The following is a 26,131-nucleotide window of genomic DNA, read 5'->3' on the forward strand; positions in this document are numbered from 1 at the left end:
TGGTGCCATCAAATTCGAAGCAAAACCTTTGCATGCTCGGAAAAGAAGATCCTGGCGCACCAGCTTTACAACCTTATCATCGTTGAACCTGACTGTCACGGTCCAAGTTGAATCATCGTACGGCCGGCGTTCTGATGCAAAATGCATTTTCCTTGTCAGTCATCCACCTGCCCAAACTTTTGTGTCATTGCGATCGCAACCACAAAAAGGTTCGGGCATGTCAGCGTCATGTTCAGAAGACGATAGTGCACCTCACAGGCTCACCGATTGCTTCCGCTGGTGTCACGAACGTCTGATTGCGAGAACGATTTCAGCGGAACTGCTTGGTCATGCTGGACACTAACAGCAAGAATTAACTCTGATTGGCCGGATAATCAGATATTGAAGAAACACTTTTCTGAAAACTGAAAAGCATTTTTTTTGAAAAGCCAGCTTGAAGAAATACTTTGCCACCAAGAGAAAATTATTTAAAGAACACATGCTGATGCCCTGTTTTGCATGCCATGAAAATTGCAGTGAACTGCATCAGCATATGTCCTGTAAATTTAGCACCGAAATACCAGAAACTTTGGCACTTGGCATACCAAAAAAACTGTCATGTTCCCTGATTGCCTCCATTCACAAGCACTCGAATTGCGGACCGGACTGAACTGCACCAACCAATCTTTCAGATTGCAAGCGGACTTTCCAGAGCATGCAGGCATGCGCCGGGTCGGTTGGTTAGACTTTTTCAAGAAAAAAAAAAGAATGCATGTAATCCGTGGGAGCAGGTGCAGGCAAACAAAAGAATGTTGTACTACGGCCTGATGGGGTTAGAAATGCATGCTGTGGCTGCTCATCTTCTCCAGGAGGACGCACCTTGCCTGCAAGTAATCCGTCAAGCCATATATTTCAATTCGTGTACTCATCTTCTCTTTGAGAACGGTGAATGTGAAACTAGACCAACCCCCTTATTTTCATTTGAACAATTGGATGCCAAACGCAGTTATGGGAAAAAATTTGAATAATGAGTTATAGTTGGTGGACACCATATATATTCAAAAATATTGCTACATGGTGCTTTCTGCTTTGTTAGAATGAATGTTGCATCAATATCCAAAGGATTTGATATGAATTGATTTGCTTTTTCACCAGCCTCTCGAACTTAATCTTTTTTTCCCTAGACATTGCTGTTTTTGTTTGGATGCCTGAAGGCTGAAGCTAGTAGTTGGACAAATTTCAAACATAATTTCTTTTTCCACCTCAAGAGCACTTCTGTCAGCCTCCATGAGCAGGATATGCATTGCTATGTTCGCCGCCACCTGCCAATGTAGCCTCATCAAATCTTTGGTATATGAAATTGTAATCAGTCAGATGCAAGATAACAATATATAACATGATGCTCATCCGAAACCCAAAACTATTCTTTTGTTTATCTTTCTCATTACTCGAACAATCAATGACGAATTGGATACCAAGAGAACGTATGTTATTATGAAATTGTTTTGTTTACAAATGACAAATTCAATTCTATAAAAGTTAGTTCCTGATTCAAACATGATGCCATTCGGGAACAGATTCACATGACAAGCGCTATTGTGGTGGCAATGCATTATTCATTGAGCACAAGTTGTCATATAATGCTTTGGGAAGAAAGGATGCTCAATAGAGAACAAAATTTTGCAATATCACAAAAACAAAAACTGCATAACATTTCCCATGCTGTGCCTTGACGTCACATTCCGAATAGTATTTCGCAATGGTAGAATCAAAGCAGAAATAGGAACCAAAAGAAGTGTTCCAACCACAGAGACGATGTAAGAGGTACCGCCAATGTGGAACCAGTTACCACAGGATGCAGCTTAATCTTCCTATCATCACAGTTTATCAAAGGTGCTATCAAATTTCAAACCTGATGAAAGACTGCAATGAACACTCGGCATTTTGAATTGGACTCGCCTTAAAGGATTCAATAGAATGAGGCAAGTCCAATTGAAAAAGCTGATTGTTCATTGCAGTCTTTCATCATGTCTACAGCAACAGACCATTTGCATCCTTCCAAGCTCATAGCAACCTGGTGGCATGAACAAGGTGCATCAAACAATCAAATAATTTGCTGAGGCAGGAGTCAATTGAGCATGCAAAATATTTGATGAGACAAATAGTATGCAAACCATGAAAAAACCTTGTCTATTGAGAAACAGATAGATAAGGTCCCCCTCTGTATTGACAATGGGACTCTACACTTTGCTTTCTCAGGTGATAGGCAAGCATGCTATGTATGCTTGACAGATTGAACTATACACCCTTTTCAGCTATTTTTTTCATGTGAGGGTTCTTATTCCCGTACCTATATTCTCATGATGTTTTGGAGCTCGTTGGATAAAGACATGTCTTTCTCCACCACTCTCGACATGAATCCATGAATCACCACCTCGGCTTAGCCATAAACACAAGGAAAAAGTCTAAATCACTCCCCTCAACTATACCCAAAATCTGGATGACCCCCTGAAGTATCGTTTGGTTTATTTTAACCCCCAAACTATGCCATTTGGTTCAAATTACCCCCTAATATAATTTGTCTTTTTCATTTCTCCATGCATAGGTGGATTTTTAAGTTGAAATTTTACAAGATAATAGTACAAAACATAGCACAAGCTAGAAAAAATACATCATAATTTTTATCATTATTTTGATAGATTATGATATTTCATAATAAATTAATCATTGGAGCTCAAAATTATATGAAAACTAACGAGTAAAAATTATAAAAAATTCTTAAATATGCATTGTGATGTCCACTACTACCCTGTAAAATTTGAAATTAAAATTCAACTTGTGTATGGAGAAAAAAAGACAAATTGTATTATGGGGTAAAATAAAGTAAATAACATAGTTTAAGGGGTAAATTGAACCAAATTATAGCTTAGGGGTTATCCATCCTTTGGCTATAGTTGAGGGGAGTAATTTAGACTTTACATGCACAAATGGAACATGATATGCAACCGAAAGCTCAAACCTTGTCAATCACTCATTACATCAAAAGCTAGACCAAGTCAAATGTCAACTTTTGGTCTCTCAGACCATGAAAAATAATGCTCAATAGAAAAATTACAAGCACATAATTACATAAGTAAATCAAACTACAAGGGCTTCCAACAAGAGAAACATTATAATGTAATTTGCAGAAATTAAAAAGAATGCAAATTAGTTACACAATTCTTCATGCCTTGGAAGCCAATTGATATATCTTCATAACTGGTTGAGATAATAATTACATTTAAAATGGTTTGACACATTTCAATCTCTGCAGCAATGTTTGTTAAGTGGGCATCTGACTAGCGTCAGTGTTTGGACTTTTTAGCTGGACAATAAGAAATATAGACTGCCATAATGCTTTTCCCCTGGTTTGCATGATGTGCCTTGAGCCGATCCATCATCACTTGCCAAAATTGCATCTCTATTATCTGTCTGCCATTATCAAAAGGTTTGAATAAATCCCTCTTGGATGGCAACAATTTTTGCACACACATCTTGCATTGCTGGTCTATCTTTTGGTGATTCCATAGAACACATAAGGCCAATTTTGACCAATGGTATGATATAGTTTTGCATGTGTAGATTACAAAGAATTTCACCCTCCTTGTTTTGCATCTGGGGGTCTAAAATCTCACTGATTTTATCAGGGAATGCTAGGTCCACATACTTATGAAGGCTGAGGTCATTACCAAATAGTTTGTCAGTCGGTCGCTTTGCCGTGAGCATTTCTAGTAGCAACACCCCAAAACTATAAACATCACCACTGGTTGAGATTTTGCATCCCATCGCACACTCTGAAATAAATGCAATGCACATAAACTAAGAAAGTAATAACAACATAAGAGATAATAAGCTTATAGTCGTTCTAATGGAGGAGATGTGCAACTTACCAGGTGCAATATATCCAATTGTTCCTGAGGCACCAACCAAGCCTTCTGGACTGCTACTAAGACTTGAAGAGAGAAACTTCGCTGACCCAAAGTCACCAATGCGTGAAGTCATGTCATAGTCCAAAAGAACATTGCTAGGCTTCAAATCACAGTGTATCATTGGAGGTATCAATTGGTTGTGCAGATAATGAAGAGCAGAAGCCACATCTGCAACAATATTAATCCTTTGACATAAACTTAACACTCTCCTTGGGCTACCTTGGTGTTGCCTTGGGTGTATCCACATGTCTAGACTACCATTTGCCATGAACTCATATACTAGAGCTTTGAATTCATTGTTTTCAAAATCAACTGTCGAGCACAAGGTGATTGCTTGAATCAGATTGCGGTGCCGGGTATGTTTTAGCACTTCACACTCAGTGAAAAAGCTATTGAGCGAACCATGCTCATCAAGATGAAATACCTTGATGGCAACAAGGTCTGTATCAAACTCAAACCTACCAATGTAGACTGATGCTGTATGACTTGAGCTGATCTTGTTGACTGGAGAGAACCAATTGGTGGCTTTAAGAATGTCTCCATAGGATACCTTCTTCATTGTCTCTCTATAGCTTTCAGATATTTGATTTGTTCTTCCCTTCATAACAGTGGCAGCAACACACAAAAGTGACAACAAAGCGATAGTAACTGGTGGTGCTATTATCAGCAGCATGCGAGCATTGATTTTTCTTTTTGTTGATGATGTGGTGGGGCAGATCGACAATGAAAATACGGCAATTAGCTGACATAATGCCATGTTACCTTCCAGCATGACTGCATTTGAATTATTACTGAAGATACCACTGGTTGGAATTGGTCCTTCTAGTTTGTTGTATGATAGATTAAGATGATATAGAACATGAAGTTCCCGAAGAATTCTGGAATTTGACCAGATAAATTATTTCCTGAGAGATCCATCCGCTGTATGGACTTCAGTTCACCAAGAGACTGAGGAATATTCCCACTGAGCATATTTCCTTCCACCTGAAGGGATGACAAGAGAACACACATGCCGAGTTCAGATGGTATTTCACCATACAGCTTGTTATTGGAAACATCCAGTATGTCAAGATTGATTAGTTGTCCTATTTCAGGTGGTATCATTCCTGTAAGGTTGTTGTTTGACAAGTCCAACCCCAAAGAAAGCGAAGAAATGCTGAGGATTTCACTTGGTATGGATCCATCAAGGTTGTTGACTGATAGATTTAACATAATCAACCTTTGGCACTGTCCTAGACTTGCTGGTATGTTTCCAGACAATAAGTTATCATCCAGGGAGAGCTGGTTCAATTGAGGGAGATTACCAATCGTGGATGGGATTTCCCTCGACAACCTGTTCTTAGACAATGCCAGGACAACCAAGTTTCTTAATTTCCCAATTGTTGAGGGAATTATTCCCGAAAGCATGTTCTGCTCCATGTTTAAGCCGAGTGAGATTCACAAGATTACCTATCACAGCTGGTATTGTTCCTGAAATTCGGTTGCCTCTAAAGTTTAGCAGTTCCAGGTTTGTGGAAAGATTGCCGACTGATTTTGGAAGACTTCCATTCAGGGAACTCCCATCCAGTGCTAAAGCTAATAATCGACTGCAATTTGTCAGGGAGGTTAGAAACATCCAGTTTTCAGCTTGTAGCATGTTAGTTCCTAGAATCAATCGACTCAAGTTGCTCAAGGACCCTAGAGATGGAATTGAGCCACTAAGCAAATTACTTGAGAGATCAATCACTTGGAGCTTTGACATGTTGGCCAGTGAAGCCGGAACCATTCCGCTTAATGCGTTGCTACTCAAGATCAATGATTCGAAGTTTGGGAGTGAGTGGCCAGTGTTAAGAAGTATCTGCCCACCAAGCCTATTGAAGCTTAATCCAAGGTATCTGAGTGATGAGATATTGTATATCATGGCTGGGACATTCCCCGATAATTGGTTGTAACCCAGATCTAGGGCGGTTAAGTTCAGGATATGACCCAAGGATTCTGGAATCGATCCATCCAAGTTGTTCTCTGCTAGCAGAATGTAATTTAAGGATGAAACATTTCCTAAAGATGCTGGTATACTTCCGGAAAGAGAATTTCCAGTAAGGTCAAGAAATTGCAGAGTTGCCGTTCTATGGAAATGTGGGATTACCCCAGAAAGAGAATTCTGTTGGAGGTCCACTGTAATAAGATTGGATGAATTATTGAATAGGGCACCTGGGATCTCCCCAGATAGGTTGTTCATTGAGAGTCTCAGCGCTCGGAGTGATAAAACTTTGGCTAAGGAATCAGGAATAATTCCACTAAGAGCATTTCTTGACAGATCAATATATCTAAGAGAAGCAGCAGTACCCAATGACAGAGGGATGTTACCTGTAAGCCTGTTTTCAGCAAGAATTAGAGTTTGTAGACCTGGTATCGCACCTATCTCCTCAGGTATGCTTCCAGAAAGATCATTGTTTGAAAGGTCTATCCGCACTAGAGAGGTAAGAGTCCCCATGCAGCTGGGTAGTTCTCCTTTGAGCTTATCATACCTCAGTTCTAGGGACACCACACGGATTGGGAGGGTGGTGCTGCAGTTGACCCCTCTCCAGCTGCAAAAGTCGAGCGAGTCGCTGCGCCATGGCGTGAGCACAAGGCCAGGGTCCAAGGAGATGCTGGATTTGAAGCAGAGGAGGGCTTGCCGGTCAGCCTCGGAGCTGTTGCTGGTTTGTGCTGATGAGAAGGTTGCGCTGTTGGAGGTCAGAGAAACGAGGACGCCATACAGAAAAAAGAGCAGGTGGCGGGGAGATGGAGATTTGGGTTTAGGATCCATAGGTCTGTTGTTCTAAGCAGTGTTTTGAGACATGTGTTCGTGAAGCAGAGGAGGAGGAGGAGGAGGAGGAGCTTAATCAGCTGTGCTTGACTCCGTCGTGGGCGGTCCCCTTCCGGCAATCCACTCAAAATACCCCACGTCAACTACGGATCATTGGTAGAAGAAAGGTCCAAATGGAAGAAATGCCGTGTAAATTATTTGGCTTTGGCTGCCACGGTGCTACTGACACTGACACTTGCCCGTCAAAGAGTAGCGGGCACTAGTACTACAAACATTTTTGTGTGCTGCCGTTGATAAAACTACTATCACAATTCACAAGGATCTTATTTATATATGTGGCTACTTGAAGCATGTTCGAACTACGTAAAAACTATAGTACACCAAATTTATAATTAATTAAAGTAAAACTAAAGGGCAGCACTTAGAAGGTGCTCAAAGCTCTCCTGAAATTTCCTATAATTAACTATATATGCTAAGAAAAATACATATCCATCTCTAAAATTGTTCAATAGCAAATGATGACCGCATTACAAAACAGGGCAAGCACATTTTCTGGAGGAAAAATTTGGCAGGGGGCCGACGATTGCATCGCATATACCTTGCTTCACTTGCTGCCCTGCCTTGTCGACTTGCCGCTCGCCGCCTCACCCGCTAGTCGCTAGATGTCGTTGCCGCTTGCCCGCGGGGGCGAACCGCCGGATCTCCTCACGTCGCGCCGCCGCGGCCGGCCCCAGCACTGCTGCAGCGCGGGCCGTGCCCCGCACCGCCCGACAGCCTCACGGCCTCGCCCTCGCCCTCATGCCGCCGCCGCCGCCGCCGCCGCGTGGTCATGCGATTGGGGCCTGTGGCCGCGGGCTATGTCTTGAAGCCCAATAGGGAATAGAAATCGATTCTTCTTTCCCTGCCGCCCCTTCTAGCCCAATAGGCATTGCGTGGCCCAATTTCCCCTGCTGGCCCATATGCGCTGAAAGTGATCTCCCTATTTCAATTTCAGTGGTGGCACCCCCAAGCAAGCAGGCTTCTTTAGCTGACTCTGAAACCTCTTCATCACTTCAAAAAAAGAAACCTCTTCATCAGAGTTCTAGTAAACAAAAACTAGTACTCACTATGGCCAACAAATGGACATCTAAAATTTTTAGCTCATAGCATTTCTTGCTTTGGGTCCACACGCTTGCATCATGAGCCTTGTCTCCAACCAATAGCATGATTTTTTTTCTGAAGTGTGGTGGATGTTGCAAGTAAACAATTGCTAGTCATGATGTTACTTTTTTTTTTTACCTTGGCATTCTGACCCCTCTTGCTGGTCATTGTAGCAAAATGTTCGGCCAAACTCCCGCATGTGATTCCGTGCAACTTTTTAATATGGTATATATGAATGTGATAACTCATATGCAACAACTGCATAAGAAAATAATCCATCTGTCCCAGATTATATATAGGTCGTTTTGTTTTTGAGATGCATAGCAGTAGCATAACTTTGCAAGCTATCTTTTAGTTTACTTATAAGGGAGATAGTAAAAAAAAACCACAATGATTCTGTGCGCAATATTCTGCTTAGCTAGATGAATGTATTGCGTCTTATTTGCTAAATCATCTTTTCTAATAATAAGAAAACTATCTGCATCAGTACAGAAAAAAAAGGTGTCGCGTAAAATTGCAGGTCAATGTCAAACTGGTCACAGCTCAAGCATGAGCAACCAGCAAAGTCACTACAACGGTAGTGTACATCCTGCAAAACCCCCGGCAATCTCGTGCTGTCGTCCTCTGATCCCCATCCTAACCTCCACCAATAAAACAATGGAGACCAAAAGGCACCAGATTCCCTCCTAAACAATCTTCAGAACCACTACTTAAACCCCCTAGAAAACCATTAAGCCATCATCTTCTCCTGGACCTCTGAAGAAAAAAAAAAACCCACCGCCATGGACACGAGGAAGAGATCGTCGTCACCATTGCCTTCTCCGAACGCGCCGTCCTTGGCCCTCCTGCTGCTGCTCGTCTTCATCGCAGCAGAAACCGCCGGCCGCCACCGCGCCGCGGCGCAGGTGTTCTGCCGGTCGCAGTTCAACCTGGCCAACGAGGCCTGCAGCCTGCGCACCTTCTCCGGCCCCAACCCGGCGCAGCCGCTGCGGCTGCACAGCAACGGCTCCTCGTCGGCGTCCTACGAGCTGCAGGCGGACCACCACGACCACGGCCACCACGGCCACGAGCGGGAGCACACCGCCCACAGCCGGCGGCACGGGCTCGGGCACGGCGGCGGCCGCGACCCCTACGACACCGCCTGCTGCCGCCGCCTCATGGGCATCGACAACGCCTGCATCTGCCAGGCCATGTCCTTCCTCCCGGTGTTCATGAGCAAGGTCAAGCACGCCATCAAGCTCAGCCCCGTCCCCGGGTGCGACGTCTCCTTTGAGTGCGGTGCCATCTAGTGAAATCAAGCTGGCAAGGGCGGCAGCATCGATCATCCAGAACCTATTTTCCGTTCTTTGTGCCTAACTTTTGAACACAATAAACTATGGGAAAATTCGATTCATGCCACCACAACTCCGTGAAATTGGGTGTCATGTTGAAAATCATGCCACTCAATGGCATGATTTTCAACATGAGATCCAATTTCAAGAAATTAGAGTGGCATGGATCCAACTGACCCATAAACTATTGGATACCTTTTTGAATTAGAGCGTGGTAGCATTAGACATATATGTAATCCATTCACTATATAAACTGCATTGGGAGCAAATCATGCATATATGTGTTATCCTGATATATAGCTTTAGTAAATGTTTTTGGAGTTTAAAGTAATGTTCTTAAGAAAGTGGAACTCCAATTTGCATTTCAGATACTACTACGCTTCCAGGGTATGGTGTTGCAGATGTGCAAACTCTTGTTACAACTTCAATGTGTAATGCCAATATACAAACCTTTTTCAAAATCCAAATTTCAGCAGCTCTAATAGATCAGAAGACTCAAGACAAAGAAAAAAAACGAATGGATAACTTCTCTTAGGACAATTATCGAAAGGATGTAGACATGCACAGATGCTGCAATGTCAGCTCTGAAATTAGAATATTTACATACTTCTGAAAACTTATTGCATACTCTCAGACAAGTTACTCTATGAACTGTACAGTTTCCGACAAAATTTGGAGATCATCTGGTTTATAGATCCCATCAATATGCACCCAGTAATCTGCAGTCAGAATGAAATCTGAACCCAGTGCAGCATTCAGAGTTGCAGACAACTCAGAGCAGATTCCAGCACAATAGACACCATCAAGAGCACGACTGCGCTGAATAGAAGTATCCATCGATGTGATGATTTCACCAAGACCCAGAGTTATTTAGAAAGCATCTTTGATGCAACCTCACAGTAACTTCAGTTCATGCTCCATTGAAGTGAAGTCGAACCCACTCCAATCAAGCTCTGCATCCAGATCAAACTCTGGGTCATTGATTGGAAGTGGCAGGTGGCTAATGTCAGCCAGGCCAATATAGTCATCATCATCATCCAGAGGTTTGTATGTAGCGCCAATAAAATCACTGGCTCTGAACATATCCTCTGGCTTGGTGAAATCATCGGGCGGCAGTTCATCAGCAGGCCTGACAGAGTCACTGATAGGATGCTCATCTTTCAGGCATAGCATGACGTTTTGTGGAATCTCCATAGATTTGAGGGAGAAATTCCGTGAGCTTTCATCTATAGGATCACAGTGTACCTCCATTAATGATCCTCCTCTGTTCTGAGCTTCTCGTGCCTTCTTCTTGCATGATACCAATGAAGAAACACAGGAAACCAAGGACAAGCTGGACAAGGATGCATATTTTGACGCGGGCGGCTGAGCTTTCATGGCCAGCATCTCTGCACGGAACTGGTTCCATTTTGCTTGATATGCTGCAGCAGCCTCCTCCTCAGTGTTATGCAAACTATACTCCCGTTTCTTTGTCAAAGGATTGCGGATCTCTGCTTGCCACCGACCCGACTCGCGCAGTCGCACACCACGGTACCTGCTTGATGATACCTTCCTCTCAGGAGGACCATCCAGATCCTTCATTCCAGATGGCATGATAGTTTTTAGAGGTTTTGAGGTTTTACAATTCTTTACTGGAACTAGCACCACTCTTATAATTTTCTTTTCTGTCTTTGGGTTTTGATCATCTTCATCACCAGAGGAGTCTGTTGCATCAGGATCAGAGCATAAAATGCGGACCTTCCGCATAGGAGGCATCTTCGTGGAGCGCAACATCCAGATCCCAAGCAACAGCAATCTGTATACACGCCCGGTGACTTCATCAAATATGCTAAAACAAGAATAGTATAGCAAAGATGTGAAAGAGAATATGCATCCACGTACCAAGGAAGACGTGTCTACAACTGCAGTACCCAATCTACCAAATTAGAAAGAGGATTGTCTCTTAACTTCTGATCTGAACTGGACAAGGGGAGATTAGTTTTCTTCACAGAAGAAGTTTCAGAATTTGAAATTCAGGATGACAGTTTGAATTGAGGAAGGGTGCCAAATTCAACCCACCTAAACCAAACCTGCAAGCATTTAGACCAGTGAAGTTTGTAAGACAAGGGCTCATCCAAGTAAATAAGGGAAATAGCAGATACTAATTCACACTTTATTTGTTCTAAGTATTATTTCCTAATAGCTTACCACTTACCAAAGATTGATTGTGATTTGGGGGATTCTTCAACTTGTACTGCCTCACGTGTAAGAAAATAAAAGGCAAGGGTCTAAGTGCAGGAACCCAGAGTACTTCATCAAAAATCCAAATCTGAAATCAACATACATTACTATAGAAAACTTTCACTGAGATACAAACACTACTTGAATTAGCTCTTGCAATACATGAGCCAACAGATATGAACTGATGCAAACCTCCATCTTTGCATAAACAAATGAGGTAATATTATTATGTTCATTGTTCACATAGAACGTAGAGTTTTATGCAGCTCAACACTGAAATCAGGCCAGGCACCGCAACATGGCAATCGCTAAATTTGTCAGATGATCAAAACTAATCTGATTTGACTGAACAAGCAGTGAATTATTTTAATAACATGGGAACAGGTGATCAGTTAAGTCATGGCAACAGACAAAATCTTTAGTGCTTTACATTAAACAACCAAGCATACATGACTGCTAGATAGAGGGAACTACGAACACAACAGCAGCAATGGAAGACAGAAGTACCTACCTACACGGCTACACACATACAGTCAACAAAACATTACAGAAATCTTTCGAACTTTGGCACCTACTAAACGCAAGATTAACAGTGTTTGATAGAAAGTTACCAGGGCTGAACTACAACAGAGAAAGAAAGCCTCTCATCGACTTAGTCGTAACTCAATCAGACATGTGAAAAAAAAAGGTTACCTGGATACCCTGGAATACCCGCACTGTCTGGCGCCCCTCAGCCAAGGCTGGCGGAGAAGGGGGCAAGAGGAGGCTGGTGGCGACGGGAGCTCAGAACCATGGAGCTGCGGCAGGGCAGGCGACATAAATCAACAGCGCGCGCGTTCCGCGAGGCGGCGAGGGCTACTGCACTACTGCTCTTCTGCTGCTCGTCGCACAAACACCATGAATGATAATGTATCAGATCCCAACCAAGAAGTGGAACTGTGAAATCAGAGATACCAAAGGGGGAAAAAAGATTCCATCTTTTCCGCTAACAGATATGGCCATATTATGGAGAAAAAAAAGAAAAATCTCGGAACAGGAGTAACGCACAAGGAAAATCGCCGGAAAAAGGAAAAAAAAGAAAAATAGATGGAAATTATACCGAACGTCCAAGAACCGAATCCCGCAAGAAAGAGAAGGGGGGAAGATGCAATCTTTCCCGGAACAAGAAACAGGGGAGGCGGCGAGAAATGAGGCCGAACCGAAACCCGAATACCCGATATCCCAGGCAGCGGCACCATCAACCGGTGGATCGACCGGACTCAGGAAAAGAAGACCCGCACATCTCAATTCGACTCGCCACTTACACGAGCGCGCGTGCAACGGCGACCTCCGGAGCCCGGGCCGGGGAACTGATGATTGGGGAGGTGGAGCCGGCGGAATTGGAGCGAATCAGGGGGGAGAAGCAGCTCCGAGCTTCGATCCGGAGGCGCGGCGGGTGGGATAGGAAGGGGCGGCTTCGGATTCTTGATTTCTCAGGGAGGGGAGGGAGGTGGATGACGGCGAGGGGTTTTAATGGCTTCCGTTCCGTGGGAAGAGGCGGTGGGAGATGACGGGGCGCCGCGAGACGAAACGTGTGTGTGAGCAGGGCGCAACGGCCATAGCGCAATGATATTGTACTAGCGCCAATGATAGCGACCGTGGATTTTGAATTTATTTTTTATCCTTCGAGTATCTTTCTTTAAGACCATCCTTGGATATTGTACAGCATTTGGTCGAAATGCAAATTATATTTGGCATTTGAAACATTCACTAGCAATTTCTATGAAAATATTGTTGAAAAAAGAAAACCTAAATTATGAAAGTATTAATTATTATTGAGACCCATATGCATTGATGGTAAAGAAAACTTTGAAATTTTTTGTGTGCATAACACTTTATGTACTGATGGTTAAAATTGAGAATTATTTACTCTGGTATAAGGATCTTAAAACATCTTTGCTTTCATATTTGACGGGAGGTCAGCTTTTGGCCCTTTACTTGCTCAAAAATCATGTTGCACTATTTTTTTAGTTCGGTTAGTGTTGTTTCTATTTATTTGACATAAATTGTCTTTCTTTGTTACCATTATAGCTTTGTAAGAATTCAACTTCAAATTTAACTCATAAGCATACAAGAACCTTTGATCCATAAGTTAAATTATGATTCTTATTGTTTAAAGCCCTTTGAAATTTTATCCGTGATATCTAAAAAGCCACATAGATTTATACCACAAGGTTAAGATAAAATCATTATAATATTTTAAAATATTATTTAAATAACATATTATCAATACTTTGGTGGGCTTTACAGCTAAAATTAAAGCAAAGAATATTTTCCCTTTGAAAACAAAATGTCTCACAATAGTTAAGCCCATGAGCGACCCTAACGGGAGTCAACGTTGCAGGCTGACATGGAAGTAGAGAATAAGAGGGGGTGAAATCGGTATATTGTGCTTTGCGTGACCATATTACTATCTAAATGTGCGCGCGCACCGATGGTGAATCCACGAATGCCATTGAGATTTGCTTGAAATAGTTTTTTAATGCATCACTTCTTCAAATACAAGTTGCAGCATCTGAATTTATATACAAACTCACACCATATGCATACACGTGTGCACACATCCAAACTGTGTTGCAAGATATACCTACATTCAATACATAAAAGGTGTGCACGTGGGTAAGAGGTATCCGAAGCAACTAAACATCGAGCGTGACGAGCACGTCACTCTAACTATTGTGGCGCATTCATGTGTGAGCGTCGAACCTTGGGTTTAAATGTTGAGGGACAGCCTACTCACTAGCAATGTTACCAATTAAGCTATGACTCGTCCTTTAGGTTTCATTCGAAACAATTGTGCATGTGGGCTAGCTCCTTATTTTTTTTAAAAAAAAATGAAATTACTTCCTCAAGTACGGTCAGAGCCTGGATGACCCCTTAACAATTTCTTAGTCTGTTTTGACCCTTGGGATATATGATTTGGTTCAATTTACCTCCTAACACAATTTACCAATTTGCTTTTTTGTTTCTCCGGCTTTACCCAGCTTTTGACGTTAGGTTAATTTCCAAATACTAATATCTGATGAATCTTCATTATAATAATAATGACCAATTGCTTTACCCAGCTTTTTGAACATGATTGATTATTATTTTCAAGAATAAAGTTCCTTCTGGCCAAATTACTCACAACTTAAATGGCTGCAACTATGTATTATCAGCATTGGATCCTACCAGATCTGAAATTAGATCGGCACCTACATGGAAGAGCAACGGAACTTGTTTCATATACAAAGCTAGGGGCATATTATATTGAAACAAATCTAGAAATCTTGGTGACAGCCAACCAATCGCGTAGGGAAATAAACTTACCTTGAGATCCTGAAGCGAAACACAGAGCCTCTGGCGCCCCTCTGCCAAGGCTAGAGGAGAAGGGAGCGATTCGAGGCTGATGACGGCGGGAGCTCAAAACCATGGAGTGGTAGCAGAGCAGTCGACATAAATCAATGGCGCGCGGCGGCGAGGGCTCCTCCACTCCTGCTCGCTGATTCTATTCACATCAGAAGCACCAGCATAGGGAATGGGTGAGAAGAGATGGGATGAGAATGAAACAAGAAACAACAAAGCTGGCATATTTATCCCCCCCCTCAAGGATGGAAAGAAAAAGGAGATTAGAAAGGAAAAATGAGCAGAATGAAATCATACCAGATTGACCGACCAAATCCCTAAGAAAGAGAAAAGAAAAGAAAAAAAACAATCTTTCCCGCAAATAGAAAGAAACAGGGCAGGCTAGAGAAAACGAAGAGGTGGATCCAAACTGCACGATCAGACAAGCGATTCCTGCGGACGAAAGAGGTGGGCGATTTGATGCGGCACACCGGTACTTACACGAGCTTGGGTGCTACGGCGATCTTCGAAGCCCAAACCGGAGAATCGGATAGGGTGAAAGTGGTGTAGCCGGTAGGAATGGGGGCGTGCCACCAGGAGAATTCGGAGATCTGATCAGACCTGTGCGGGGAGTGGAGAGATTTGCTGGGCTCTTGTTTTTTCCTTTGCGGGAGGAGTGGGAGTTGAAGGGGATAGAGAGTGTGTCGGGAGTTTAAATGTGCTTTTTGGTGAAAGGACAGGAGAGGGGAGATGAGATGAGGAGCAGACTAGGGAGACAAAACGTGTGACCTGATAGTGCGGGACGAGTAATTATATGAGGGCCGCGGGTGTGGAAAATTGTAGCCAGGGTGGATTACCAGTGATTTTTTCCCTGAGTATTGTGGTTAGATTTTGCATTACCCATTGAACTGTAGTCAAAGTTTTGGTAAAAAGTCAATTTTTTTTTTAAAAAAGATGTACTCTCGTTTATTACTTTGAAAAAAATACTCTCCTTTATTAATCAATTGGTGTGAGCAAGATTCCACTTCTCCGAGAAAGGCATAATCAAGTCTGCTGATGAACTTGCTGGTGCCTTGCGACGGCACAATAATCAAACAATTATATGTGCATATAGAGATAGTTCGTGTGAGTATGGAACGCAGATGGCAAAAGCACATATAATTGATGATGACTCGTATGCGCAAATAAAAGTAATACACATTAACTTCCTAATAACCAGACTGAGTGACCGACTAAGGGATAATTTGAAGTTTAGTGGCAGCCTGGCAGGGTGCCAGGGTGTTGGTTGGTAGTAGAAGCAGGCACACGATCACCAACAACCGGAACAAGTACTGTAATTAACAAAGTAAGAGACATTTGGCTTGAGATTTGCAGATGCGATGTATGCTGCGCTTGAATTTGTTTGGTGTTTGAAAATTGTATCAATAGACTAGTATTTCACACATCGAAAAGAAACGACATTAAATCCTAATAGGCCTTGTAAAAATGAAACGGAAGGACGCGGGCTGGCGTGACGCCTGCCGCAGGCGCAGCAGCAGCATCCGTCGCGTGCGTGCGTGACCCCCACGGCATGCAGGCCCCACCACCCCGGGGAGGCCTCGAACCGAGAGACCGGCGGATGCGGCTGCGTCTGCGTCGTGGGCCTCCAGTGGCTTTCTTGGACTCCAAGTAGCCGGGGTTCCGGTGGGGCCCATCCTGGCGCCGCTTCCCCAGGTGCCAGCACTCACAGCGCTCTGCTCCACTTCACGAGGCGAGGCGTCACCTGCCCAGCGGAAGCGTAGCGCGCAAGGAACGAAGTTTTTTTTCTATATTCACCATCTGTTTTTCTATATGCTGTTGGCGCGAGGAGTTTCAAAATTCTGGAACAGCAGCAAGCAAAGACCTAGGAACGCTCCTTCCCACTCGTAGCCTCCCCCGGAACCAAAAAAAAAAAAAACAGACGTTAGGCAATCGCACTTATACTTGGATTGATTCTGCATATAGGTGTCATGTTTCAAAAATCAAAAGTCTTTTTAGGGAAAAAAATAAAAGTTGTTAGTGTGCTGAATCTTAAACAATTTGTTAAGATAATTGTTTACAAAACAATAGAGTTCAAATCCTAAATATAAATGTTCCCCAAAAATTAGAGAAAGCAATACACATGCATATGGAAATGGATCAAGGTAGTGTATTCAAAGTGTTAAAATAGATTTGCTGTACAACTTTTTCTTCAATCTCATATCGGTTTAGATGCATCAGTGCCCATTCCCGGAGGAGCTATTGTCCTCTTAGGCCGTGAGGAACTAAAAAAAAATCTGATGGTCCATTGCCAGATGGAATTTCAATTCATCACATGCGTTACTGTGTGCAATGCTATCGCAGAAGGGTGAAGCGGCCATCGGCGCTGCCGCACTCTTTCTCATGCTGCTGCTTGTGCGTGCACCAGTCGAAGGAGTCTGAGCTGGGAGAGGGGGAGGGGGTGGTGCGACCGCCGGTGAGGGGTGGAAGGTGTGTGTGTGTGGGGGGGGGGGGGGGAGGGGGAGTGATCGGCGGTGGCCGAGGTGGTGGAGGTTCGACCGACGGCATTGCGCCGCCGGCCAGCCGAGCCGGACAATCGGTGAGCAGTGGTAGGTGGTAGGCGGATGGAGCTGCCAGCCCGAGCAAAGAACAAGAGGGCAGGGCGAAGGACGGTTGGTGGAAGAAGCCTTCTATGATTGCTTCACCGAATCTCTCACAATGCGACGAATAGATGCCCCCTTGCCATAGCATCCCCTTAGTTTCTTGAGCCGCTCCGTGGGTGACTCAGGGCCGGGGTGCGGTTAGGCTTCACTTGTGATGATTTTTTTAACATTACCAGGAGCACTGGCTATCATGTAAGACTCATGTATGGGCACCTACGCTGACCGCACGCTCAGACGCAGATGAGACTGCCTGAGAAATCTCAGGACGCGTCTACTGCGGCACACACACTACACATGCACCCTACACACACACCCCGCCATAGTCCCCTCTGGGGAAATTCCCCGGTGCGGCACCCACGGTCGCCCAGACTGGGAATCGAACCGTGGGCGGGCAGCCTAGCCACTGCCAGCGCTACCAACTGAGCTAGAGCTCGTCCGCACTTGTGATGATGGTTTGGCAAACCATCACTCAAAGCAAAATTAATTTTGACTGTTTCCCATGGGCCGAGGCCCATTACCAATTAAAGAGGGGAGATCGGTGTATACATGCATTAGAGGACAACCATGACATCACTCACATGCATGCAAATCCAAAACTAAAAAAATATTTTAATTATTAAATCAAGAATTTAAATTAAATTTCTATTGCACCATAATCTTTCTTATGATAAGATTTTCAAAACAAGATCACACTTGTCTAGGTTTGCATGATATTTATTTAAATTATTTTTTAAACTAAATAATTAATTTTAGATATGGGAAACAAATATTTTAACAACACGAACAAATAACTATTCTAATGAACAAAAAATTTAATTATGATGAACAAATAATAATGTACAATGAACAAAATATTAAACATCGCGAACAATGATGGTATAGACTAAATAATAGAAAATGAATATCACGAACAAATAAGTCAACATGGCCGAACAATTTAATCTTCAAAATGAACAAATAATTTGTTTTGAGAATAAATTAGTTACAGACAGAAAAATAATTTTACATGATGGACAAATGCATCTACATCATAAAAAGTATTCTTATAAGTGTATATGCACATACTAAATGAAATTAGTATATAAATTACAAATTATTAAATTGGAATTAAGGGGCAAACTAGAATGGATCATAAAAAGAAATAATATCAATCACTTAACTTAGTCGCTAGAAGAAAAAACATACAATAATGAAAGAAAACAAGAATAAAGAAGAGAGAAATTGAATTGAGAACAAAGTCAAACTATACTTTTATATTAGAGAAGAAATATCTGTAATAGCAATACAAATAAAAAAAGTAAAGAGAGAATAAAAAGAAACAAACAAAAGAAAAAAGAAAAAAAAGAAAAGATAAGTACGACAATTTTGCATGCGTGTATGTAGAGTCAAATCAATTTGCATGTGCATGCGGCTCAATTGGCATGTGCATCCGGCATGCACAGATCAATTTGCAAGTGACCAGCCACACGGAGGTTTGCTATTGGGCTAATCAGCCGCAACAAACAGCTCTATTGGGCGAAATATATTAATAAATCAGCCCAACAGAGAATATGTATTCCTTCAAACGATGATTTCTCAATCTGTTCTGTAGCTCATGGGGGCAATTCTGTCACGACACCACCTTTCACCGCCCCTTCATCGCCACCGGCTACCTCCACACCTTGTACCCCCCTCCCCCCCTCAAAAAAAATCCGGGGGCTGCTGCCCAGCCGCTCCATCGCACCAGCCTCCCCCACTCTAGTTCTTTGTTTTGGGCCTAAACTAGCCCAACAAATTGGCCCACGCATGTAATTCAGTTAAATTTGTTCCGAAATAATTTTTTATTTCAGAACAATTTTCTAATTGTTCTACCAATAAAAAAATTGTTAGGAAATAAATTTTTTTTGTTCCAGAATAAAAAATAATTAATAGGCCTTGTGCGATGACTTAACTGTTAGTAGCCCAGACTATTTCTAACATTTGCGCAAATTCCACCTCGGGAGCTCCTATCTATCTTTAAACTCAACAAACGGCCCATAAGTACATGACAGCTCACTAATCGTGTTCCCCAATTTTGCCCTGTCCAAAGGCTTGCGTGAGCTTTTTCTTCCCCTGACAAGTAGCGAGGCCTGTCACGTGCACGTCAACTAGGCAGAAGCAGGCCCATTAGAAAAGCCGCGGGATGCTCATACATCGTGCAAATACTGATGATTTCTTTTTCTCTCTATAATCCGTGTAGTATACTGCTGTTTTACATTTTTATACATTTTAAAAGCACTAAAAATTTTAAAAATTTAAAAACTTGATTCAATAATTTATGGAATCTAATTCAACATTTTAGGTAAACTAGTTGAACATTTGATATAAAAATGTTGAAGTAGTATATCTAAAATTTTGCACAAGTTCACCTAAAATATTAAAAAGATAATAAAATATATTAATATTGGATCTCATTGTGTTGGATTAAATCTCAGCAATACAATAGTTTAAATGGATTCAAAAATAATATCACGGTTTGAAAGAGAAACGTGTTTTAAGATTGAAAATCTAAAAGACCACTTGTATGCACAGAGCCAACCATGTTGGGACACGTAATCAGCCCTCAAACAAACCTAGCTGGCTAGGCTGTGTCTTTTGCACTGCAGGAAAGATCCGCACTAATCACAAATATTGGAAGACATATAATATTTTTTCGTCCACCCCCACCCCGACCCGGAAAAGATATACATCACTCGCGCGATAAAATTGAATTCCATCGGCTTAAGCAATCTCACGTGGGCCGATGGTGAGAATTAAGCCCAATATCATATTCCAATTGGTTGGTGCCACTCTTTTAATCTGGGATGCATCTACCGTGGCCCAAAATACGGTGTCCAGCTAGGATGCATCTACCGCCGCTACAGACCTTGCTTATCTGGGTTTTTTTTTACAATTTTTTCTCTTCGTACTAATTTATTTATATTGTAGATTCATAAATTGAGATGTGAAATAATTTATTCTTTTTATATGCTAACTTTTTAGCACATGTATATATGTTTATAAAAGTATTTTATGTTGCAGATGAATTTGACTTCGTGGAAAACTATTTATCTATGTGTAACCAATTTATTCGCAACACCTAATTATTTGTTTACTTTGTAGATTAAATTGTTCCGTAATTTTGAGTTGCTGACTCATTTGTTCGCGATATTTGTTTCTATTATTTATCCTAACAATCAAATGTTCGTGATGTGATATATTTTGTTTGTTGTATATTATTATTCGTTCGCAATATTTAATTTTTTGTTCGTAAAAAATAATCATTGGTTCGTGTTGTTAAAATATTTGTTTCCAGTAGTCAAAATTCTTTATTAAGTATTTTAAAAAATACTTTTTTAAAAATATTGTGCAAACATAGACATGTCGGATCGTGTTTTAGAGATCTTGCCATGCAATTCAAATTAAATTTGGATGTTCAGTTTTGTACTTATAGATTTTTTTAGTTTCGAATTTAGATACATATGAGTGGCGTCATCCTCTCTGTCTTTTTCTGCATGCATAAAATCTTTCTTTTCAGTGGAAGCATGCATACCGTGAAACAATCCGTTATAAATGGGCTTAATTACGGTCCAAAACTCCATCCACATGCGGGCTTCAGGAGATGGTTTGGAAACTATCACCTCGAGCGATATATAATCACGCTCACCCCCACCCAACCGGGGGCTCCTATCTATCTTCTGAAAGATAGATAAGCCATCCATCTTCTGAAAGATAGATAAGCCATCCATCTTTAAAGCTACTTTGGTCCAATTATCTATTATAAACATGTTCAATAATCTGATAGAATTAGCTCAACATTTTGTTAAACTTGTTCAACATTTGGCTTTTAAAATGTTGAAACTTTAGAGGCAAAATGTTGAAACTTTAGAGGCAAAATGTTGAAATTAGAAACATAAAATGTTGAAAATGCTAAACTGAAAATGTTGAACAGGGTTTCTTCTCCGGCGAGCTTGGCATTTCTTCTCCGACAGTGGCGGCATGAGTGGTGGCGTGCAGCACGCTCTAGCTGCAGCGGGTGGCGCAATGGGTGGAGCTCGGGCTCAGGGGCCGTGGTGGCGCATGATGAGGAAGGAGGAAGGAGAAGGAAGAATGTTAGGGTTGAGGAGATCTAATGGACAAGATAGTTTGCATGAATTTCAAACACTGAAAGGTAGGGAAGAATTTTTTTAGGAAAATGTATAGGATTTCCACATCCAACCCCTTTGGCCTGTTGGGCCATGGTTTATAGGCGTGGGGCAACTAGGCTCTTGCTCGGGCCCAAGTAGTGTGTCGTTCCAATATTTAAAGATGGAAGCGGGTCGAATTAATATGGAATCAGATTTGGATAGAATTTTTTACTATATTTTAATTCGAATATAGATATTATTTAGGTATTTTCGGATACGAGTGCAAAATGAATACCTCATATTCAGATATTTACTTGATGTATAAGATAATATTTTTCTATTTTTTCTTTATCGGTAGTTTTAGAATACAAAATTGTTACACAAGCATAAACTAGAATTTAATATACTAGTGGAGATGCACGTGCCACAGGCACATGTTTAAAGAATAATATTTAAAAATAATTGAACTGCATCAAATGATTATTAAAACTTAAATTTATTTACTAATATATCATGGCAATCCAATCTCATCTAATCTTCTAATATAAACTACTCACCCTAGAAATTTTAGGACAGATTAACAAGAAGTTAAAATAACCATGTTTGCCTCTATTTATTACTCATACTTAGCACTAAGGCTCCATTTGGATGTCGATATTGGAGGCCTTGGCATTGAATTGGATCCAATACCAAATCAGCCTAGGAATTGAAATAGATTCAATACCAAAATGATTGTTTGGATGGAGATGGAATTCGACACGAGCAACTCACGGACAGAGCAACCAGACGACACATGCGGAGGGGCTGTGGCGTGGCTGCCTGACACAGCGTTGAGGCCCGCGCTCTCCCCGACAGGGAGCGACGCTCAACCGGCGGACCGGGAGCAGCACGCTCCCCGAGCGGGAGCGTCCCGCTCGACCGAGAGCGGTGCGAGGCTCTAGGAGAGATGCGGTGGCGTAGGGGCGGGGGGGGGGGGGGGGGGGGGGCAGAGCGGAGGGAGCGGCGCTGGGGCGCCTCAGGGGCGCAACAAAGCGAGGGAGAGCAGAGCTGCGAAGGAGAGCAGAACGGCGGAGGGAGCAGTATGGGGAGCAGCGCGATGATGGAGTGATGGAGGAAGCGGCGCGGAGGGGCGAGACGGTGGAGAAGACGAAGATGGAGAGGGCGATTCAGTCGAATACGGAGGGGGAGGGGTCGGAATCGTGGGAGGCAGTGCGGTAGTGTGTCCAATACCGTTTGGTATTGAGGGAGGTTTCCAATGCCAATTCTTGAAGCTCCCAAACAGCAGGTATTAGTTGTATCCAATGCCAATTCTGAATTCTGAGCTCCAATATCAACATCCAAACGCTATCTAATTGATTTTTGCATGCACATGCACTTTCCAAATAGAGTGAGATGACTTATTTTTTGGGACAAATTTCACATCCTAGAATGACTTGTTTTTTGAGAAGGGGGGAGTAATCCAAAGACTCATATGAAATTGCAGATTCCAGTAATTCAGAAATCCAGTAACATACCACTACAACAAACTATTTAATCTAAAGTGCGCCAAGTATGTTTAAAGGTATACACTATACATATATTCAATCATTATGAATTCTAACATTTGAAAATATGTCGATATAAATGCATGTTGTTACACATCACCGTTATAGAAAACTGTAGCACAAACATACCTCATGATTCCAAGACATCTCTATATACAATATTCTTCGTATATTAAATAAGGCAGAAGTCTACTTAACCACCTCAAGTATTGACGTTGGTGCACATAACCCCCCAGCTACTAAACCGGGTATTACACCCCCTAAACTATCATAAACCGGGCACTTGACCCCCTATGGTGGTTTTCCAGGGTGGTTTTGGAGATGTGGTAGGTGAGGTGGACCAGACTTGATGCCGTGGACTGGCTGAGGTGGAAAAGGTATGCATATTTGACTGGCTGGCATGTGGGACCATTCTGTCAGTGATGGAACGAGTCTGAGAAAAGGGACTCGGGCTCTCTCTGCCCCCTCCGCCCATTCGCATCCCTTCTCTCTGTCTCCGCCGCCTCTCTCCGGTGAAGCGGACGGCGAGCTGATGATCGGGACAAGACCAGGTTGATTTTTGTGCTGGAAAAGAACAGGTGAGTGGTTGCTACTCCTTCTCTGCAGTATTCTCCCAGTGTTATTCAGGATGAATCGACTAGGGCATGGGTTATGTCAGTGCGGGTTTTGGTGGGGTTTTGATTTACCGCGGATTAGGCCATCAATTTGTGGTCAAAGTTGTCCATAAAGGTTGTTGGTTTCGATCGATTTGGCTCAATTTTGTTGGGACAGTGCAAAAGCTAGGGTTAACTAGGAGTTGTGAATTTTCTTAATTTAGGGTTGTTTTGCGTGCTGTTTGGTGATTAATCAAAGTTTTTTTTCGCTAGAATGGATCCTTTAGAGTATATAGCTATCAGATTTCATTGTGGAGGGGAGTTCTTGACAGTTGGGGGACACCTACAGTACTTTGGTGGGGGAACAGCAATGTCTGACATTGAAATTGACAAGATTTCTTTACCGGAGATTGAAGGTCACCTTGCAGATCATGTGACATGCTATGGTGGAGTTCAATTGCATTGGTTGCCTCCAGGAATGGAATTGGGTGAAGGGTTGAGATTGCTATATAATGACAAGTCTTGCAGTGAGATTGCTCAACACATTACTGATGGTGGAGTTGCTGATATATACGTTGAGGAGGTGGTAGAAGTTGAGGAGGAAAAGGCCAAAGACTGGGCATTGGATGAAGCAGAGGAAATGGATATTGATGTTCCTGCATCCATACCTACCAATGTTGTCACAACCCCAGAGAATCAAAGAGTCAAGGACTTGAATTCATTCAGACAATTCTACAGGTCACCTTCATCTAAACCTATGGCTGCAGACAAGGAAAAGACAGATGGTAGTAGTTCAGAGAGTTCTGATGATGATGATGACTGTCAACCAAAAGATGAGAACAACTCTAGAGATGATGATGAAGCAGAACAAGTCAGGTAGTTTGCCAAGCAAATGAAGATGGAGATGAAAGGCAAATACTTAGTTGGATCAGAACAAGAAGAGAACTTAGAAGATTAAGACAGTCCATATATGAACTCAAGTGATGATTACTCATACGATGAGGATAGTGAAGGGGAGGCTGTTTGGTGGAAGAGTACTGAGAACAGGTTTGACAGTAAAGCTCATGTACCAGTGTTTAGTATTGGCATGGCTTTCAGGTCAAGCAGACATTTCAAGGGAGCTCTTGTGAAGTATGGACTAAGAACACACAGGCATTTGTTGTTTCCAAAAGATGAGAAGAACAGGGTAAAAGTTGTATGCTCTTGGAAAGGGTGCAAGTGGCTGATATATGGATCTAAGGCCAGTAGGTCTGAATGGTTCAAAGTAGTGACCTTTGTTGATGATCATAGCTGCCCACCCAGAAGGGATAACAAGCTGGTGACCTCAAGGAGAATTGCTAACAAGTTTAAGGATCAGATCAGGGACAACTCCACATGGAAGGTTGAATTAATCAGACAGTCTGTACTTACTGAATTGCACTGTGATGTGTCCCTTGCCAAGTGCAAGAGAGCAAAAGCTTTGGTTCTACAAGAAGCATTGGACTGCACCAAAGGAGAGTATTCCAAGGTGTATGACTACAAATTGGAATTAGAAAGAAGCAACCCTGGTAGTACTGTGGTGGTGATGCTGAATCCTGACATTGTTCTGAAGAAAGTATTCCAAAGATTCTATGTGTGCTTTGATGCATGTAAGAGGGGGTAGAAGAGTAATTGGACTTTGATGGATGTTTCTTGAAGGGTGCAACCAATGGTGAGTTGTTATGTGCCATTGCAAGGGATGCCAACAATCAGATGTATCCTCTTGCATGGGCATATTTCGAACTAGAGACATATGATTCTTGGTACTGGTTTCTTGGTTTGCTTCAGAAAGACTTGAATATCAGTAATGGAGGTGAAGGATGGGTTCTCATTTCTGACCAACAAAAGGTAATCTTTTTGTACATTGCACTTTTTAATTTTGTTGCCTGTGTGTCTGTTCATGAACTCATAGAGAGCTGAAATTGTTGCATTTGTATTACAAAGACTACTGAAAGCTGTCAGTGAGTTGGTTCCAAGGGCATCACATAGGATGTGTGCAAGGCACATCTATGCCAATTGGAGAAAACAGTATGGAGGACAGAAGCTTCAAATTTTTTTTTTGAGGTGTGCAAAGTCATCTTGTCAGATAATATTCAACTATAATAAGACCAAGTTAGCTCAAGAAACTCCAGAATGGGCTAAGGACATGATGAGGACCTCCCCTGAGCATTGGAGCAGAGTTTTTTTCAAGCTAGGCTCCAATTGTGACTCAGTGGATAACAACATGTGTGAGTCATTTAACAACTCCATCATGGATTCTCGATTCTTACCTGTCATTTCTATGAATGAGACTATAAGGGCCAAAGTGATGGTCAGAATTCAACAAAATAGGGCCAAGGCAGAGAAATGGACTGGCACAATTTGTCCTAATGTGTTTAAGGAATTGAAGCTCAACATTGACAG

General features: G+C 42.2%; 2 protein-coding genes, 1 long non-coding RNA gene and 1 pseudogene across 5 annotated transcripts; 1 reads left to right on the plus strand and 3 right to left on the minus strand.

Annotated features, from left to right (window-relative positions):
• Positions 1–985: 985 nt before the first annotated feature.
• On the minus strand, positions 986–7,488 carry LOC120675463. Its single transcript, XR_005675365.1, has 2 exons — positions 7,334–7,488; positions 986–1,301 (listed from the first exon to the last, which is right to left on the minus strand). It is a non-coding gene; the product is annotated as an uncharacterized LOC120675463 (long non-coding RNA).
• On the minus strand, positions 2,980–7,321 carry LOC120675454 (annotated as a pseudogene).
• A 995-nt stretch (positions 7,489–8,483) lies between the features above and the next one.
• Positions 8,484–9,815, plus strand: LOC120675490. The gene has a single exon (XM_039956697.1). The coding sequence runs from the start codon at positions 8,658–8,660 to the stop codon at positions 9,162–9,164; it is 507 nt and encodes a 168-aa protein (XP_039812631.1). The 5' UTR covers positions 8,484–8,657; the 3' UTR covers positions 9,165–9,815.
• On the minus strand, positions 9,710–13,005 carry LOC120675470 (ethylene-responsive transcription factor ERF119-like). 3 transcript variants are annotated; one of them, XM_039956679.1, is made up of 6 exons: positions 12,731–13,004; positions 12,120–12,303; positions 11,401–11,514; positions 11,265–11,275; positions 11,088–11,160; positions 9,710–11,001 (listed from the first exon to the last, which is right to left on the minus strand). In XM_039956679.1, the coding sequence occupies exon 6, from the start codon at positions 10,977–10,979 to the stop codon at positions 10,101–10,103; it is 879 nt and encodes a 292-aa protein (XP_039812613.1). In that variant the 5' UTR covers positions 10,980–11,001; positions 11,088–11,160; positions 11,265–11,275; positions 11,401–11,514; positions 12,120–12,303; positions 12,731–13,004; the 3' UTR covers positions 9,710–10,100. The 3 variants fall into 3 exon arrangements, with proteins under 3 accessions (XP_039812613.1, XP_039812620.1, XP_039812606.1); XM_039956686.1 differs by having other exon boundaries at positions 11,088–11,275; positions 12,731–13,005; XM_039956672.1 differs by having other exon boundaries at positions 11,088–11,275; positions 11,401–12,303; positions 12,731–13,003.
• Between the last annotated feature and the right edge of the window lie 13,126 nt (positions 13,006–26,131).

The sequence above is a fragment of the Panicum virgatum genome, chromosome 2K, assembly GCF_016808335.1.
Source record: "Panicum virgatum strain AP13 chromosome 2K, P.virgatum_v5, whole genome shotgun sequence".
NCBI lineage: Eukaryota > Viridiplantae > Streptophyta > Magnoliopsida > Poales > Poaceae > Panicum > Panicum virgatum.

What these genes read in the sequence shown, in the direction of transcription:
- LOC120675490 (XM_039956697.1), top strand. Translation starts at nt 8,658, where the DNA reads ATGGACACGAGGAAGAGATCGTCGTCACCATTGCCTTCTCCGAACGCG.
- LOC120675470 (XM_039956686.1), bottom strand. Translation starts at nt 10,979, where the DNA reads ATGTTGCGCTCCACGAAGATGCCTCCTATGCGGAAGGTCCGCATTTTA.